The 18622-nt window shown below is 40.6% G+C and overlaps 2 protein-coding genes across 5 annotated transcripts in view; both read right to left on the bottom strand.

Moving 5' to 3' along the window:
- Positions 1–71: 71 nt before the first annotated feature.
- Positions 72–4198, bottom strand: lpar2a (lysophosphatidic acid receptor 2a). The gene is made up of 4 exons (XM_059347668.1): positions 4057–4198; positions 2567–3319; positions 943–1205; positions 72–307 (listed from the first exon to the last, which is right to left on the bottom strand). Exons 2-4 carry the CDS (start codon positions 3315–3317, stop codon positions 215–217), a joined length of 1107 nt encoding a protein of 368 aa, XP_059203651.1. The 5' UTR covers positions 3318–3319; positions 4057–4198; the 3' UTR covers positions 72–214.
- A 4294-nt stretch (positions 4199–8492) lies between these two features.
- Positions 8493–18622, bottom strand: part of brd4 (bromodomain containing 4) — a 32282-nt gene continuing 22152 nt past the window's right edge. For 2 of the 4 annotated variants that reach the window (XM_059347638.1, XM_059347635.1), the window contains exons 9-19: positions 18326–18552; positions 17728–18059; positions 17404–17499; positions 16940–17317; positions 15466–16326; positions 15243–15349; positions 14987–15137; positions 14742–14872; positions 14397–14602; positions 11519–11864; positions 8493–11034 (exon numbers count right to left, since the gene is read on the bottom strand). In XM_059347638.1, coding sequence (XP_059203621.1) covers positions 10966–11034; positions 11519–11864; positions 14397–14602; positions 14742–14872; positions 14987–15137; positions 15243–15349; positions 15466–16326; positions 16940–17317; positions 17404–17499; positions 17728–18059; positions 18326–18552 — 2904 coding nt within the window. In that variant the 3' untranslated portion in view covers positions 8493–10965. The remainder of the gene's footprint in view (positions 11035–11518; positions 11865–14396; positions 14603–14741; positions 14873–14986; positions 15138–15242; positions 15350–15465; positions 16327–16939; positions 17318–17403; positions 17500–17727; positions 18060–18325; positions 18553–18622) is intronic. The other 2 variants (XM_059347637.1, XM_059347636.1) reach the window with 2 other exon arrangements.

Here is an 18622-nt window from a genome sequence, read left to right as displayed (position 1 = left end):
TGTCAGCCTCGTCGAGACTGAGGAGAACACCATCTTGAGAAATGAAAATGTTTGTGCAACATTGGATACAATTATTTTCAAAAGCATTTTTATATATATCATTTTTTCCATACAATTCACAAATGCAGATATGGACAAGAGGTTGTTGGACAGAAGTCCAGCAGAAAAAACAAAGAATTTTATACAACATGTGCTGGTTAGATGACAGCAAAAGTCATAACCCTTGCATTGTCCAACTGTCCTCTTTATTGTTTGGTTCTGTAAAGACGGCCTGATCTTCAGACTTCTGGACACAGCCAAGACTTTCCTGTTGGCAAAACGTTATTCATTCATCAGTACAGAACAGCTTTTTGGATTCCAAGGCAATTCAGTTATGTTCATTTTCTAACAGTGACCCAACATTCAGTAATTTGAGTCAAGACTACTATTCCTGTGAAAATTGCTTAAGGGAAAAGATTAACAAAAGAAAACAAAGACATTAAGATGAGGAATTTCCTGGTTCCTTCTTGCACCAGGTACAAGGTTTGTGATATGTTACATTGGAAATCAGTATGTGCAATGGTGTGGTATCTGCATGATTTACTGAGAGAGTAAATGAATGGCAACAATTAGAATATGGGCCTTGTTAATCTAAACCACAGGTATAAATGCAGTAAAGCCTGTTTTAACCCATTGACGCCTAAAACTGCCTGTAAAACCTCTGGGCGATTTTAAAATAACCCCCTAAAGCCTGAAGTTTTTCTGGAAATTCAACAGCAGTGTCAACGCTTCTACTAAATAATAGATTTTTCAGCCTCTGTAGCAGATAGAAATGAAATTCAAAAAGTATGTGAGAGCTTATACAAATACTACAAAACGACGTATACGCTTTCCAGGCTTCAATGGGTTCAAGTGATTTGAGGCTGTAAACTTCTCATTTCACAGGTTGTAAAACATTTGTACCTGTGGCAGTGGTGAGTCAACCTCAGCGGGAGAAAGCGCCCTCTGCTGGCCAGCCCCTCTCCGACACAGGCAGCACAGGATCCACTTAAACGTCCTCCGCATCTCGTCGTCTCGCAGGGAATAGATGATGGGATTGACAAGCGAGTTGCATTCTGCTATCACTAAACAGAACTTCTCATAGGCGTTGGCGTGGCTTGCTTTACCCAGCAGCCCATCCAATAAGAGCGTCACCAGGCCGGGCATCCAGCAGATTACGAAGGCACCTGCAGATATGAAGGTTGTTATTAAGGGCAGAAAAATGTCAACAATAAACTCAAATCCTCCACAAAGGCAGCCAAGTAATATGACACCAGTTATCTCAAAGTGCAGCTACATTAGGTAACATTTGTAATGTCATTGCTAAATACCAAGTTAACTGCCAGGTACAACAAAGTGTATTTGCCTTCAGGGGGTTTCACTGTGACACACCGGACATTCCTAAGAGCCTTTTTACTTTACAGCGATAGTTTGGATTTATTGAGGTGGGGTTGTCTGAGGTACTCCTCCTCAGTAAGTGTATTACCTACAGTAAAAGATGGACAACATGCCCACAGTTTGGGGGCAGTAGCAGGCAGTAGTACCAACATGGAAGCCAAAGCAATGTCCTTGTTCCAACTAAAAACAGTCATCTGTGCTCTCTTCAAAGCCACCAGACTTGTTTTTACCTAAGAGAACACAGTGGTCTACTAATGCCCTGATTGTTTAGTTAGTTTGTGTTATGTGTAATTTTGGTGTAATGGTGTTCAAAAACAAACTAACCAATCAAGGTAGTGGTAGAACAGCAACTCCTGTGACATGTACATTTAGGCACTAACAACTGGTTTGTTACTTCTGCTCATACTGAAGTAGTAAAATCCTAACAATGCACAACCTTCATGTTCTGTGAGGTCAATTACTGGTTTTGTCAGGACTCTGGTGGCTTTAAAGGGACCTCAGGTGATGGCTTCAGTTCCCTCTGCACAAACTGAAACCGGAATGTCTGACAGAAAGTTTAAGTAGTTAAAATACTTTTAAAATATTCTATCGTATACACTTAAGTGTTTTTTGTTGTTGTTTTAGATGGGCTTTTTTTGGGGTAGCTAAAACATATTTTGCTGCTCCAAACTGCAGGCAAGCTGACTTCCAACTTCAGTAGATAATACAATGACTATGAACACGTACTGCATGCAGCCTCACTTCAAAAAATCTAAACTATCCCTTTAAAGTACCTTAGTAATCAGACAAGGTCTGACAAACAAACAAGCCTGGAGCTGCAAAACTGGTTTTTAGGAAAGCGGTTAAAAAAAAGATAGCAAACATCTTGATAGGCACTTCACTTGAAGTAGTGAGGTGAATTCAGGTTAATCTTATTAAACCTTCATTTCTGAGAGAATGTAGATTAGCAAGCAGATACATATCTTTCAATTTGTGCTAGTGCTGAAATAATAAATATATCCCTAATACTTTGTACAGATGGTGCAGATGTGTTTTTTCACAGCGAGACTGATCAAGACCAGATCTGATGGTTAATTAAAAACTAGATCTTCTAAACTTGACCTTTGACCCACAACTAGCATCCAGAAAGAAAAAGCAAACAACTCCTCACCCAGAACCATGGAAATGGTCTTCATCAGGTTGACGATAGTCTGCCTTTGACGCAGCTCCGGGGTGTGCTGAGACGCGGAGCAAGTGTGGTATCTCACATAGATGAAGATACGAGCGTACATGGCCACCATGATTAAGAAAGTGAGCAAGTTCAAAACTGCCCAGGTGATAAGGAATCTGCGGCTGTAGAGAGGAGCGACAGTGGAGCAGTCATCCAGATCACACTCGCAGTTCCAAAATATGGAGGGAACGAGGCCCATGATGATGCTCACAGCCCAGATACAGACTATCAGCAGCACCACTCGTCGCTTGGTCATCTTGCTGTGCAGCTGCATGGTGATTATGGACTGGTGGCGCTCCACAGCAACAGCCAGCAGGTTGGCCACAGAGGCTGTCAGGCTTATGTCAATCAGAGCCCCGCGGATGTACCACTGCTCCTTGGTGAGGGTGCTGGTCCAGGGGCCCGTGTTCAACATCAGGTTTGCGTAGGCGATACCCGCAAACAGGTCAGCTGCAGCCATGTTTCCCAGGAGATAGTAGATGGGGAAATGGAAGCGATGATTCATGGAGATGGCCACCATCACCATCAGGTTGGCTAGGACCACAATGAGACATACTGTCAAACCGAGTCCAATCACCACAAAGTCCCGCATCGTCCACTCTTCTCTGATCTTTTTTCCCACCAAGTTGTAGAAGAAGGTGACATTGTGGCTGTAGTCGCAGGTAGTCCAAACACTGGTCTCCATGGCCATAACTGTAGACACAAAACTGAAATGTTAGAATATGTACCTGTTGTCTACAATACATGCCAGAACAGGTAATGTACAATACTGTATTAGTTTAATAAAAGCTAGTCATGATAACAGTTTCCTCCCCTTTTCTCAATAATTAAACTTTTATCACAGAATGCTGTAATAAAAAAAATAATATGAGAATTTGTCTCAATATCTTATTTTTGCTGTCTACAAATACATTATAATACTCAACTGTGGGTTTTGAGTCAGGACACCTTGCTGTTTACACAAATTAATACAATCAACACAGTGGTTGTCAGTGCAGTCAGGACACAATAATCATCGACAGAGTGGACTGAACTTCAGGCTACATGCACTCCCTATTCCAATAGTTCAGGTGACAGATGCGTTACTGTAAAGATTACCACAGTGCCTGGGATTATTTCATAATGCAGGTAGGTGAATCAACAGTTTAAACAAAAAATGTCCACAGTTAACCTCTCCATACAGCTTGTTTTGTCCAACCAACAGTCCAAATGCTAAACGTTTTCAGTTTACAATGCAAAAGAAAAGATAATAAACATAGCACACGAGTAAAAATATAAAACAGCTTCAGTTGATATAGCGTGTTTCAACTTGCCGTGAAACATGTGCTGCTGATACTGGATACCACATCCCATAAACGGAAACTCCCGCGTTGAGTTTATTTTTGTTTAGACTTTCTAAAGAAGGAAATATTTATTTAGTTGAAACCCACCGCCGGTTTTAGAGTCTCCCCCATCCAGACATGTCCGACATGAAAGTTGCCTTGTGATGAAACACAACGTGTTAGTGGAGTTACTCTCTCTGTTGACCGTCCATTCAAGTTGACGCTTCTCTGAATCATTCTTACTCAGATCAGCTGGACCCGACAGGCAGGTAGCTGTGCTGCCTTCAAGTGCAGCCTGAAATATCGGGGGAAAACAGTGGATTTTAACTAACCCTCATCAAAATCTGAACCAGATTTAATTTAGGCTATTGTTACTGAAATAGTTTCGTCTTAGACTGCAGGTGTTGTATTCACTTTTCTTTATAGTCAGCTCGTGTCACTGCATCGAAAACATTGCTTCTAAAGTCTCGGAAAAACAATTTTTAGGGGAGCACCTGAAGGCAACACATCATTAAAAAAAACTTTTGACACAGAGCTGTTAAATTCAAATTTTCTTATGTATGTTATTTTTTTATTATCTGAAATGACCGAGCAAACTTTTCGACGAATATAATACTTTTCTTACTTTTATCTTGAAGGCTTACAGGAATTGTCAACATTTCGTGCGACTAGAGAATATTGACTGTGGTGGAAAATAAGTGATGAATGCCCTCTATTGGCCACAGCGATGAACTGCAACGCTGCTTTCGATGCGGTGTTGTTAACAACCATAGACTGTATGCTAACAACGCATGAATCATATCGTCACACTGTTAAAATAATCGTCATTTTTTGTCAAATTGTTTTGTTTTTTTGACTATATTTTTTGACATAAGAGTCACACAAGCCTGTCATAAACATGACATGGGATGTGTCATAAACATTAATGACACTTTGAAGTAACATTAATGCTCATGATACTTGTCATGTCATGTTTATGACAGGCTTGTGTGACTCTTATGTAGACACCTTCAAAATAAAGTGTTACCATATCTTGCTAAAGTCACAAAGGCATGTTCAAAAAATTGCCTAAGTCATTTATTTCTCTTAAGTTACATGATTTACACACAGTGTTATTACTATGGCAATATTCATCCTTTGTTACATCCTTTTTGAGCGAAATGATCAATAAATGTCATATGTTCCACTTTTGGTGAAGTTTTTTGTGTTTCCTGCAAAACTTGAAAAAATGAGTTAGGCGATTATTTTAACAGGGTGACGACATTCATCACCACCAACTTCTGTTTTTAGAACTGCATCACTTAATTAGTCAAGTAGTGTCAATTCAGACATAAATTAGCACTTCCGGCAAATAATTTATAAAAAGTAAGCGATGTCGCCCCCCCTTCATTGGTATTGTTTTTAATACATGAGGGACATTTTCAGCCATATTTTGTCATTTTTCACTTTTGTTTTGGCAATAATTTTGGCTGTGATACTGCAATTTTTGGAAGACGTTTTTTTTCTTGATACATTTTGTAAACAAAATTTCACTTTTTCTAATGGGTCTATACTGTGTACAAATGTATTACTATTTCAGACCCTTCAGGCTGAAAAGGTCACTTCCAAATGCTATAAAACTTTACAATTTTTTTTTCTACATTTCCCCGCATAAACCTCTAAAACAACTTCTGCCCTGCTCAAAATGACCAAACATCAAAACATCCAAACAACCCTTTAAATGCCAGTTTGATTACATGATGTCACTGTTTTTTAAAGAAAGGGGTTTTTACATTTACATTTAAATGTGACACTACACAAAAACTAAAAATGCATCAAAGTCAGTTTTGTTCATAATCTTTGACATAGCCATGACTGCAATAAGAAACAATGCACCAGCCAAAAATAATTAATCAAATGGAAAATAACTACATTTTGTGTGTTTTTCCAGAAAAACATCAGTGACATCGTGCAATCAAACTGGCATTTAAAGGGTTAAAATGCCAAATTGTTAAAACGTTTGGTGGTTTTCAGCAGGGTGGAAGTTGTGTAAGGGTTTTATGCAGAGAAAAAGTAGAAAGAAATATTAATTTGTAAAGTTTTTATAGCGTTTTTTTGGAAGTGGACATTATCAACCTCTGATTTGTCGTAGTTCCTCACTGTGGCCACAAGAGGGCAGTCAACTCTCTCAAACCTAATACACTTTCATTAGGTGCCGTATAGATCCATATTATCCAGAGCCGTCTAATAAGATAAAACTTAATTATTAAAGCAGCACATGGTAGATTTTTTTCATCTACTTGAAATTTCAGCTCAGTTTTTCCTGAATGTTTCCTGGTAGAAGTCAGTCATTGCAATAATAAAATACACCACCTATCCATATAGTTAGTGGAATCCACATCCATAGATACACTGTAACAGATTGCTGTAAGAAAACAGCCAAATTGTGACAGTAACATACTGTTTTCCATTAAAAAGGTATTATACTGTAGAACAGCTATTCTCAACCTGGGGGTCCCGGCCCCAATTGGGGCCGCGAGATGATTTCTGGGGGTCGCCAAATCATTTTGGAAGTCAGCTCTGTCTCCACTGTGTTAAAGTGTTAATGTGTTTTAGTCTTTTTGGTCATTTAATGTCCTTTTTTGTCATTTTGTGTGTTTTTTTTGTCATTTTGTGTCTTTTTTTGGTAATTTTGTGTCTTTTTTTGTCAATTTGTGTCTTTTCTAGTCATTCTGTCTTGTTTTTTATCAATTTGTGGTCAATTTGTTTCTTTTTTTTGGTCATTTTGTGTCTTTTGTGGTCCTTTTGTGCATTTTTTGGGTCATTTTGTGTCTTTTTTGGCCATTTTGTGTCTTTTTTTGATCATTTTGTGGTCAATCTGTGTCTTTTTTGGTAATTTGGTCAAAAAAGTTCGAGAACTACTGAAGTAGATAACAGTAGAGGAACTGTAAAATTAACAGTAGAATGCTGGCAACCCTGCTGCCAGTATTTTACTGTTAATGTACAAGACAATTGTTTACAGTGTAGGACATTTGTTTGTTAATGTTTGTGTCTTTGTGAAACCTCACTTTTTTTTATTAAACATAGAAAAAATATTTCTAAAATCTACAAAAAACCTTTACACATACGCAAATTTTATTTCTGTGCGAAAAAAACTTTTTTTTTCATGTAAACAATAATGTTTGGACAGCTGCTATAAAACTTTTTACACCTGAACATTCTATGTGCACATTTCTTTTTCATACATTCACACAATATTTATACAGCTGCAAAATGTTATTACTCATTCACAAACTTCAGATAAAGCTCGAAATATTAATTAGCCTAGCCCAATTTGATCCCAAATTATTTATTTTAGTTTCACCGGCATACATAAACTCAGGCTCAGGAGCATGGAGTTATAAACGTAGCTATTTTTATTGTATTATCAACTTTATTAATGCACACTCCTACTACATGATATTTTGCGCTAGTAGACACACATTCAATGATTGCATGTTTGCTCAAAGGTTGTTACAGATGCCTGGTGGTATTTCTCAGAGACTCAAACAAAAGCAGAACCTGTGTTGGACTGTTTTTTAAATGCTGTGACCAAATATTGAGTTCAGTCAAGGGTCAGGACAGACAATGATCTCTCCATTTGACAGGAAACAGCACTGAACATTTCCTCCAATAGACCAATTTGGAGTCAACGCAGACTGGTTGCAGAAAACTCTGAGGAAAACAGTTGTGATCTATAAAAACAATAAGGAAACAGAGGAAGAGTTTCAGGGGTAACGATGTCTTGCTGTGCCGTTGGATGTAAGAACTGAAAAAAAAAAACAAGCTGGACGGAGATATCTATGGTTGCAAGACATTAAATAGACGGACTGGTTCGCTGAAATCATCTGAATTTCTCTGACATTATATTATTCATTGCATAAGTGATTGTTTAGAGCTATTGTTGACTTCAAATTCCTGCTCTAATGTAGCCGATCATCACAGTTTGTAGCCGCACTGCTTTCAAATGTTGACCTGTGCATGTACCAGCAGCCAACTGTCACTTTCTGCCACCAGTTAGGCTCCGCCCACAAAATACACCATCATTGCTGGTAAACATTAAATTGGTCTATACAAACTAATGTAAAAAAATGAATTAAAAATAAATAAATGGGAATTGCATTTTTTTTTTTTACTAATTTCCAAAAAAGTTGATCTAATTTGAAAGACAATATTAATCATTTCTGAAAGATGTGGAACATTTTGAAGTTTAAATGGAGTGTATAGGTGAATGTATGAATTAGTAAATAGCAGTTGAAAATTTATGATTGTGCCATATTTGAATATTCCATCCAGCCACTAAAATGGGGGGAAAAATTCCTGGAAAATATTTAGGAAAGTTGGAAAGGTATGAATGAGAAAAGTAGTAGCACCTATGTCTTCAATAGATTTGAATATGGATTCGAATGAAGCTTCTACCTTAAATAATGTGGAAGGAGTTGCCTCGAGCATCGACACCGATAAAGCTATTTCTTGCGAATCTGTGAGCTACATTAGAGGCATTTCACATAAAAACCGAGACACAATTGAGTTTATTTTTTTTATTTTCTATAAAAGAGATGAGTTTATTCAATGATCATAACAGACTTAATCAGAGACCTCAATAGACCACTCACATACCAAACAATAAATTGAGGAAAAGGTTTGAACAAAACCCTCAAAACAGAACAAATGTAACACAAAATAAAATACCTGAATAAAGCAAACTCTGGGCTGAGCTGCAGGTCAGCACATTCTCTGTAGAGCTCATGGCACATTATGTCCGACAGTTATTGTGAAAAGAAAAAGAGGCTAAAAAGGAATGAAGTTGTTTTTTTTACCCTTTCGAAACCAGTCTAATAATAAAAGTTCTATATTCATATATGGTGGACTTCATAGAAATTAAAAAGGTGACTTAAGCACAGAAACAAGTTCTCCTGAAGTACTGTTTATCTGTTTATTCTCCTCATCAATAGAATGCTTATCTACATTGGGGAACATGCCTCCTGCACCACACACTTTAAAAAAAAAAGAAAAAAAAAAGAAAAGAAAAAACAAACATACAGTCACACAGCCGTCCAAATATACACAGTCACACTCACAGACCAGACTCAAACGCTAGTGTGGCAACGCTGAAACATCTCTACCTAAAATCTGCTGATTGAACAAAATGAGAAAGTAGTTGTCAGATGTGTACACTCATAGAAGTCCAGCTAAAACTAAATTTAAAACCCGAATATTGTCAACGGGTAAAATATAAAACGCTGTCTTTTCCTCTTTTTTTTTTTATTATTTTGTTTTTTACACAAACTCTTTCAAAAAATCTCCCTCCCCGTTCAAATATTACACCACCCCGTCCTCACCTGCCCCCTCTCTAAACCCCCTCGAAGTGTAATATAAGCCAACGAGAATTGCAATACAATACAGGCACTGGAGAAAAACACCATAAGAGACAAGTGAAGAGGACGAGATGCATTCAGATTTCAACCCATCCCCGGTCCAAAACAATGTCTCCAAAAACAGAATTATAACTCACATCCACTATTATCGAACAAGAACAAAGATATAAATCAAAACTGTTTTTTCAGAGTTTTCCGTTTCTTTACTTTTGTATTTTTATTTTGTACTGCTGACAGCGTGCCCTCAGTGAATTAGAAGACGATTTGATGCAAAAACTAACTGGGAGCTCCTTCAGCTTTTTTTTGTATTTTTTTTTTGAAACCTGATTCAAGTAACAGCTACAGAAAGTGTTAAGTGTTTGTCTTATTCCCTTGAATTCCCCCTTACTGCCTCAAGCACTGTTGACATTTGATCAAAACCTTAAGGTAAGATCAGAGCACACACAGAGGAAACAGCAAGGGGCTCCTCGTTTCTTAACTGATTGACTAGTGTGACTCTTGCCAGTGATAAACATTTTGTCTCAAAGTGTAACACAAGAATGTAGTGAAATCATATTCCAACTAAAGCTCAGAAACAGCCGGACCTTTCCCCTCTTCTGCTGACAAGTTCCTGTTGTAGCTTTAAGTGAAAAATACAAGGCAGGATGAAAACTGATTCTGTCTTTGATAAATACTTGCTGGAACTATGATAATGCATATATTCAGGGATATTTTTTTTGTCAATAGCTACCTACCATGTTTTAGGACAAGTAATTTAAGATAAAAGATAATGGTTGTTTTGGCATAGACAGAGGTGGCGGAGTGTGATGGTATGAAGATTCAAAGACCTAAAGAGGAAAAGAAAGAAAGATCCAAAATAAACAGTTATTGTAGTATAAGAAAATACTTCTTTACAGTAGATACTAGATGATGAAAAAAGGTCTGCACTGCTCCTACTCTTGGTTGTAAATGTTATTGGTTTCTCCATGTGTGCAGGCCACAAAACATGATGGTCTGCTTAGGAAAGAGGTGTAAGGCAAACTGTACCTTCTCTGCTGAGAAATATACATGATTTACAGTATGGAAGTTGCCCCCCTTCCCCACCAACCATTTCATTTGTTCACTAACAACAATCAAAACAAAACAGAACATAAAAGACGAGTCTTCTTTACCACCTCAGACATCTGGCAGTTTCAAGACACCTCTGCACAGTCTGTCAGTACATTATCAGAGCATTTTCATAGTTATTGGGATGTCTTCACTCAATGAATTATTGCGCCCACGCACGCCGTAAGAAGCAAGTGACAAAGGCAACTGTGCCAACAGGGGTCCTCTTTCTCCTGTTATCAGGCAGGCAATGCCAAATTCCCAGGAAATGACATCCAAATAATGAGCCGATCCCCGTGTGTTGTGTGTTTTCAGTCCACAGGGGCAAAGCGAGCTGTGAGCGCCCGTCCATCGTTTATCCTCGGTCTCCGAGGGTCAGCCCCGTCACATCTACAAACAGTCCGCATCCCTCTGTGGTGCGTGGTCGCCAAATCTCTCTTTAGAAGAAGTTTACATTATAAAAGTTTTTTTTTTTTTTTTTCGTTTTTAATCCTGTTTTTGTTTTTTTGCAGTTATGTTTCAGTTGCTTCTCTCCTCAAAACAGGTTCTCCTCAAAGATAGCCATTAAGTCACTTTGGAAATTCATGTCAATAGTTGCCGCCATCTAGAGAATAGAAAAGAAAGCATTTCCATTATGTTCAGTACTCCTGATAGTGCATTCAAAATTTCTGGTAAATTGATCCTACAGCTAGAAATGTAAACACAGGGTTTGTACAGCTCTTCTAACACTTTCAAGGTATCAAACAAAAACCTTCCATACTCTCAAAGCCTCTATTGTCACATTTAAAGTGTTACTATGAATGCAACTGCAAAAAAGAAAGCTGACAGAATTCATTTATACCTACAACGATTAATGTGCAATGATACTTTAGTTTACCAGCTGTTCATATCAATTTTGACTGTATGTTTCCAAGATTGGGGATGAAAACACTGGATTATGTTGAAAATCAAGCATTGTTAAAATAAGTATATTCAAATTCAAGCACACTCCTAATCCTAACCATAAAAACTTTCAAGACATGTATGAATCCTGTAAATAATTATGACTTGTTCATAAAACTGAAGAGTGCTTAAGACAGTTAACTCACCGCTTCTCGTCTCCTCCTCTCTTGCTCTCGGCGGCGTGCTAGCTCCCTCTGTTGGTCGAGTGGGTTCTGTGTGGTGGGCTGAGGCGGTGTGGGGGGCTGAGGAGGCTGCTGAATGGGAGCTGGCTGGGGCTCTTGCTGCTGCTGCTGTTGTTGTTGTTGTTGCTGTTGCTGCTGCTGTTGTTGTTGTTGTTGCTGCTGCTGCTGCTGCTGCTGCTGCTGCTGCTGTTGTTGTTGTTGTTGTTGTTGTTGTTGTGAAGGAGCTTGAATGTGTTGCTGCTCCATACGCCGGCGTGGCTCCTCGTGCACCCTTCTGCTTGGCTCCATGATGTCCTCTTCATCTCGACCCCTGGAGAACATACAGGCCAATAAATTAAAATGTGAAATCAAACACTTTTCACTTTTCACATGGCTGTAGGAAGTTGGCTTCATCCTTGATGTGTCACAGGAAAAAAAACGACTGAGCTACACATAAATCTGCAAGGCCAGAAATCAAGATCTCTAAAAAGATAAGAGACTTAATGCTTAAGGATCTCTAGAGAGACGTTTTAGATGAAGGAAAAAGCTAGCTGATTTCTAAACTTGTGGGATGTTAGAGACAGGAGAACCAACACTGGTGAGCAGTGTTCTCTGGTAGTTCTCACTATTGTTTAATGGAGTGTCGAATTGAGTTTTGTTTTATCAAGCTTTAAAACACTATGGCATGTCAATTACCAGCACTAAAACATTAATTTCTTAAGAATTAACTTTCACTTAAGGTTTAAGTGGTTCCACTCACGCATTTCAGCCGTGAAAGGCTGCTTCACAGCCAGAACAAAATTAATGAATAAAAGACTACTACAAAACGGATCTCTCACTAAAATTAGTGAGACTTATCAAAATAAGCCAGGATTTTCCTTTATCCACCTTGATGGAGCGACCCCCAGGTAATGTACACAAAGTTTATTGTTGCGAGGTTTCAGTGGTTACAATATCTTGACCATCTGTGGCTTATTCAAATATTTTTTTACAACATTAGCTTGGCCTTGTCAGTGTGGAGGGGGCGTGGTGCATCAGCTGCAGGAGAGAGAGTGTGGAGAGGGCTCAGGAGAGCAGCGCCAGGTGAGTGTGATTGGCACACCTGCATAGCATTAGTTAATCACTCTCTCCTTTTTAAAATACAATAGCGTGCTGGACCTGAGAGGCAGAAGACTGGAGCACACACTCAGCTGTGAGACAATCAGACAGAGCACGGCAGCGTAAAGCCCGAGGAGCCTGTAAACGGCTCTGTATCAACATTAGTCTGTATTTACATTTAGTCATTTAGCAGATGCTTTTATCCAAAGCGACTTACAGGAAGAATATAAACAATCAAGGTATAGTGCAAAAAGAGCTATTAGTGCATCAATAAGTGCTAGTGACAATTCTTTGAGGAGTAGACTTATCGTGTGGTATAAAGTTGTATTTAACAAAAGAAAGCTGAAGTGTCCCTGTGCTCCGTGTCCTACCTGCTGAGAAAGAACCAACAGTGGCTCCGACTACGCCACAGTCAGATTTAGAGAAAGCAGGCTATTTGCAGTAATATTAAAATTTAACTGTAAACATGTAATGGCTTTAACAAGAGAAGATTCCCCAATGTACTCTCTGATGCCAGCAGTTGAGGACTGACATTATGCCCCACCAACAGATGTGTATAACTGATTATCATCATTTTGGGCTCAAGGGTTCACATCTGAAACAACCCCTCCAGCAGTACTAATGCTCGATTTTCAGTGGTTGTTGAAGTCCTACAATACGGCCACTAGAGGGCATAATACATCTCATAATACAGGGTGTTCTCCTGTCTTATTTATCAGGCAGCATATTCAAATATATTTGCAACCTGAGTTCATTTTTGTCTATGTTATTACTGATGCTGTGTTTTAATGTTATCATCTGTAAATATTTTATGTTGTTTACATCAGCAATGCAATATTAAATAATAAAGGAAGTTGAGGCTCTTTGAAGCTTTGCTCAATCTGTAATTACATGAACTCAACAGAGACAAAGTCTATCAGCCTCATGACTTTATATTACTTATGACTCATTATGGTGTGTGTTTAAATGATAGGTAAGCCCTTCCTGCCTCTTTGATTACTGGTTTCAACTTTTTCAAAAGAAAGAGCAAGTTCAGTGGCTCTTGTTCTAAAATTGTTCACTGGGACCTGATTGGCTGTAAACCTACACAGACCCACATGCACTGCAACCCTGAACTTAGCTCCTCCGGGCTGAATCAGCTGGACTGGACATTAAATTGACTTTACTCTGCCAGCTCCCCAGTACAAAGTCTGTGTATTGTCCGATTGAGCCAGTGCATGAACAGAGCAGGTCACTGAATCCACACTGAGCCACTTGATGTGTTGATGACATTTCTATCATGTGACTTGTGTGCATGTGAAATAATACAAACATCTGAGGCTGAAGACGAAGGGTCATAACATGAAAATGTCTAACTTCAGAGACAAGATTTGGGAATTTCTGTTGGAAAAGACTGAGGCTGAAATAACCAGATAAATTCAAGTAATGCCAAGTGACTTGATTGTGTATTGGCAAATGATCAACTAGCTATGTCACTGTAGCATACTTTTTGCATCATGTTCTGCCTCCTGCAAGCTCCGGCCCCCGATGACACCAGTTTCCAGTAGGCAAGAGCATGCCTGAGACAGACAATTACCTGTGGTGTGCTGCATGTTTGAAATGTCTGGAGTTCATATGGGGAAAAAGGCTATTATCTGTTCAACATTCATTTTAATTTGAACCTTAACCCTATCTAGCTTCATGGAGCAAATATACACCGTATGAAACACTAAACATTGCAGCTCTCTCTATATTTTGTCCTGAGTTTTCTTCTGGACAACCTTACCGTAGTTTGTCCTGCTCTCTGCGTAGTCTGTCTTTTTCCGCCTGCTCGGCTTGGGCCTTCAATGCTTTTTCCCTCTCCTCTTTCTCCCGGGCGGCACGACGGAACTGCTCAAAACTGTCACTCGATGACTTCACTGCAGATAAAGGTGTAGATGTGGACTTCTGTGCCAGGCTGGCCCATGAGCCCATATTCTTCAGTTTCACATCCTGAGAAATCACACAGAAAGGAAGAAGGGCCACATCTATCATCAAACAAGATCAAAAATCTTGCCAGATGCTATACCATAGTTAAGACCTTTCTAAAGAGAGGTGTATGAGGTATTTAAAAAAAAGTGATTACACCCACCTGTACCTTTTTAGTGGCAATGGGTGCCTTGGACTCCTGCTTAAACTTTTCCTTTTCTTGCAGAGAGGAGGGCGGTACACTGGACTCAGAGGAGCGGATTACAGGTCGCAAGCTGTCCATGGACTTCACATCTATTCAACACACATACACATTCAAACATAGTTATAATAACATATGTAGCTGCTGCTTCATGTGCATTTTAACCACAGAATGACATTAGAGAAGCAAGAAGCACTGGTACTCACTCTGTTGGCCGTGGCCTGGTTGAGAAGGCTTGTTATCAGGATGTTTGTGATGGTCTGGTCTCATTGCAGGGTTAAATGGCTCTCCTCTCATCACTGGTGATGGAGGAAGTTTCTCCTCCTTGATCCCACCATGGCTCCCAGGGGCCCTCTGCTGCATGACAAAAAACGGGGGAAAAAACACAGGCACATGGTGACTTAAGGTTAGCCCAGCACTAACTGGTGCTGGTTCTAAAAATTAAAGACTCAGAGGTCTCACCTTTTTGGGCTGCATGTTGTGAGGTGGGGACTGGTGCGACACAGGTGGATACTGGGGAAGTTGAGGGGAATGCATCATGAGCGGGGATGGGTTGTCCCTCATGTGACCTGTTAACAGGAGAGAGAGAGCAGTGATCAGCACACACAATTCATTTGTATAGCAACAGTTTTGGCTTCCACAACCAGTAACACAATTCATTTGTGTCTCATCTTGTCAGACTCACCTGCATTGTAAGGGTCAGCCTTGGGTGGGCGTGGGGAGGGCTGCTTTTGCTGCTGTTGGATGATCTGCTGTGCTTTGTTGGTAGGCATGGACACCTTGTGTTGTGATCCCTGGGACTGACCAGCTAGTCCAGGACCCTGCTGGTAGTTCAGTTGTTGCGGTTGTGGCTGCTGTTGCTGTGGCTGAGTGTGCTGCATGTGGCGGGCCTGGTGCAGAGGCATTTGTTGGGGCGGGGCCTGATGTGATGGGGCTTGCTGAGGCTGGGACTGGATAGGGAGCCGGGGAGGAGGCAGCGTGGTCTGAGAGGGGAGTTGAGATTGTCCCTGGACAGACTGCAAGAGAGAGATCTGTCCTGGTGGTTGTTGCTGCTGCTGCTGCTGCTGCTGACGAGCCTGCGCCTGGAGCGACTGCATGGACTGCTGGGGCTGACGGGCTTGTTGGAACTGCTGCAGGTATAATTGTACTTGGTTTAACGGCGTTGTGGATCCCGGCTCTTCATCATCTTCCAGCAACATCTGTGGAGGCTGGGAAGACAGCAAGCCCTGGGGTGTAAGTGTTGGAGGGGACATGGGCCGCTGGTGCAGGGGTTGAGGAGGGTGAAGGATCTGGGAGGGAAGCTGGTGCTGTGGTGGTGGTGCTGCTGCTGCTAACTGGGGCTGGAGCTGGAGCTGGAGCTGCTGCGGTGGTGGTTGTTGTTGTTGTTGTTGCTGCTGCTGCTGCTGCTGCTGTTGCTGTAGGGTGGGCTGCTGCAGGGTGGGCTGCTGCTGAGGAGGTGCTGGTTGCTGCTGAGGGGGTTTGGGATGAAGAGGCGCTGCCTTATGACTGGGTCGAGAAGGCTGCTGAGGCATGGAAATGTGCAAGGCTAGGGTTGCAGAGTTCCAGGAAAGGAAGAAGAAACATAACATAATTAATACAAATGCATCATCACAAAATGATCTTCCTCCCGGAGACACTTTTTTTTCATCATTGCAAAATGTGTACATGCATTTGTGGGAAGTGGAAGGTTTAGGCAAAGTTTGCCAGTAGGTTTTGGCAAACCTTTTACAGTCATTTTGTGGGAAATGATTATGGGAACTTTTGAAAATGCTCCTCACTGTAATGTGCAATCGGACAATGAGTATAGTCCAATGGTGTATTATAGACATCAGTGCTTATTTACATATCTTTGAACAGCAAAAAATAATTAGTAAAAATATTCCTGCTCATCACAGCATTATTCTAGGAATGAGGGGGATTTGTGTTGTCCTGAGCACAAAGCATAAGGTCCAATTCATTTCATCTGTAGATTATAGTAGGTTCCCAGTATGTTTGCCCTCCTAATGCCCTCCTAATGCGAAACCAAAGTTGTTGGTTGGAGTTACCTCAAAGTGGTGTAGTGGTTGATCATTTTACTCTTACGTGTTCCATTTGATATTTATTTTGCGATTTATGTAGTAAACAATGAAAATCAAATAGTGATTAGTATACAGCCTTACCTGGAGATGTGAGGACGGGATGCTGGTTAAGGAAGGGGTGGGTCTCAGGAGACACTGGTCCAGCAGAATGAGCGTTGAGGTGTGGAGGTGCCGGTGACGTGGAGTTGCCTGTGTGGTGGGACAGATGCATGAGGGGCTGGCCGAAAGGCGGTAGGGACTCAAAGCTAGTCTCCAATAACTGGGAAGACTCCAGAGCGGCTACAGGGGGAGCAATGAAGCCTGCAGGAGATGGCTGTTGCTGCTTCATCTGACTGCTGGACTGAAGGCCTGCGACTTGGGAATGAAGCCCAGTCTGAGCAGGACCAGTGTGTACATGAAGATGAGTCTTCTTCCCCTCCTTACCAGACTGTCCCTTCTTCTTCTGATGCTTTATTATTCCTGAAAAAAGTGAAACAAAGTTTAAGCACTTAATTTTGATTTTTTTTATTATGGCCATTTGAATTGTCAAACTTGCAGTAAGTCACCTGTCCCCTCAGCTTCACTGTCTGTGCTGGAGCCACTGCTCTCCGAAGAGGATCCAGTCTTTTTGGAGGTAGCCATGGACTCCACAGGCTTCTCAACTGCAAAGCAACAACTATGTGTTAATGCATTTCCAATAAGGCAACAAAAGAAAAATACTCGCATTGCTAAACAAGATTGGCACTCTGCCAAGGCGCCATATCTCACAGTGTCATCTAAAGTGAAAGCCAATTTTTCTATCTGCTCCAACATTTAATGGGTTCATCCTTGGCCCATGCAATATGCTTCCGATACAAGTTCCCCCTTGCTGATTTCCTTGAGTGGCTTACCTGCAATCTTTTTCTTCTTGCGGAGGCAGGAAGACACATATCTCTCCAGCTCACGCAGAGTAGAAGGCTTTAGCGTCTCAAAGTCAATCTCAATCTCATCAGGATTTGAGTTTTTGAGTGAGGGCTCTCTGGACTGGATGATATGCACTACACGACCAAGCTTGTCACCAGGAAGCTTGTTGATGTCCAAGCTTAGCTGCCTCTTCTCCTCGTATGTCATAGGCTTGCACTTAACCGCTGTAGCTGATGACCCAGCTGCCCCCAGATCTTCTTCCAGGCTGGGAACCGGCAGTTGGTTGGAGGGATGATTGCTTTTCGTCCCGTCCTTTTTACTAGAGGCAAAACACAAATGTGTAATTTATCAATATGTGACACTGACTAGCTTTTATCTAAACACTTACTTTCCACAAACACAGCTCAAAAGCATGACAATAAAAAAAAGACGCATTTTAGCAAACAATACTATACTACTATGAACAAGAAAAGCACATTTTCCTCATGTCACTGAGCCACCAGAATTTACCTTGGCTATAATTACACAGTGAAATCAAAGAAGATGCTCTAACCGACAGTGACGTGAAGAAAGTTAAAAACTCACCTGTTTTTTTTCTTGGTAACCTCTTTGTTGTTATTGTTGCTGGACTTGGTCTTCTTCGAGAGCTGTGGAACAGGTGTAGCATCCTGGATCTCATCTACAAGGCTTGACATGCCTCCTTTCTTCTTATGCTTTTCTTTTTTCTTCTCCTTCTTTTCTTTCTCCTTTCTCTTTGGTTTGCTGGCTTGTGGTTGGGACAAGGCAGCCAGCTGCTCGTGAACAGCCTTCAACTGTATCGAGAGTAAAGACCAGAGATCAACAAAGGGTAACAGAGACAGACAACAAATTCCCACCTCCATG

This window comes from Centropristis striata, chromosome 13 (assembly GCF_030273125.1).
Source record: "Centropristis striata isolate RG_2023a ecotype Rhode Island chromosome 13, C.striata_1.0, whole genome shotgun sequence".
NCBI lineage: Eukaryota > Metazoa > Chordata > Actinopteri > Perciformes > Serranidae > Centropristis > Centropristis striata.
The sequence above is the reverse complement of the archived record's forward strand: the minus strand, read 5'-3'. Positions and strand labels throughout refer to the sequence as shown.

Coding starts and splice junctions, on each gene's coding strand:
- lpar2a (XM_059347668.1), bottom strand. CDS start 3,317: ATGGCCATGGAGACCAGTGTTTGGACTACCTGCGACTACAGCCACAAT. Junction 1,206..2,566: donor GACCATTTCCATGGTTCTGG/GTGAGGAGTTGT, acceptor TCATATCTGCAG/GTGCCTTCGTAATCTGCTGG. Junction 308..942: donor TTGACTCACCACTGCCACAG/GTACAAATGTTT, acceptor TTTTGCCAACAG/GAAAGTCTTGGCTGTGTCCA.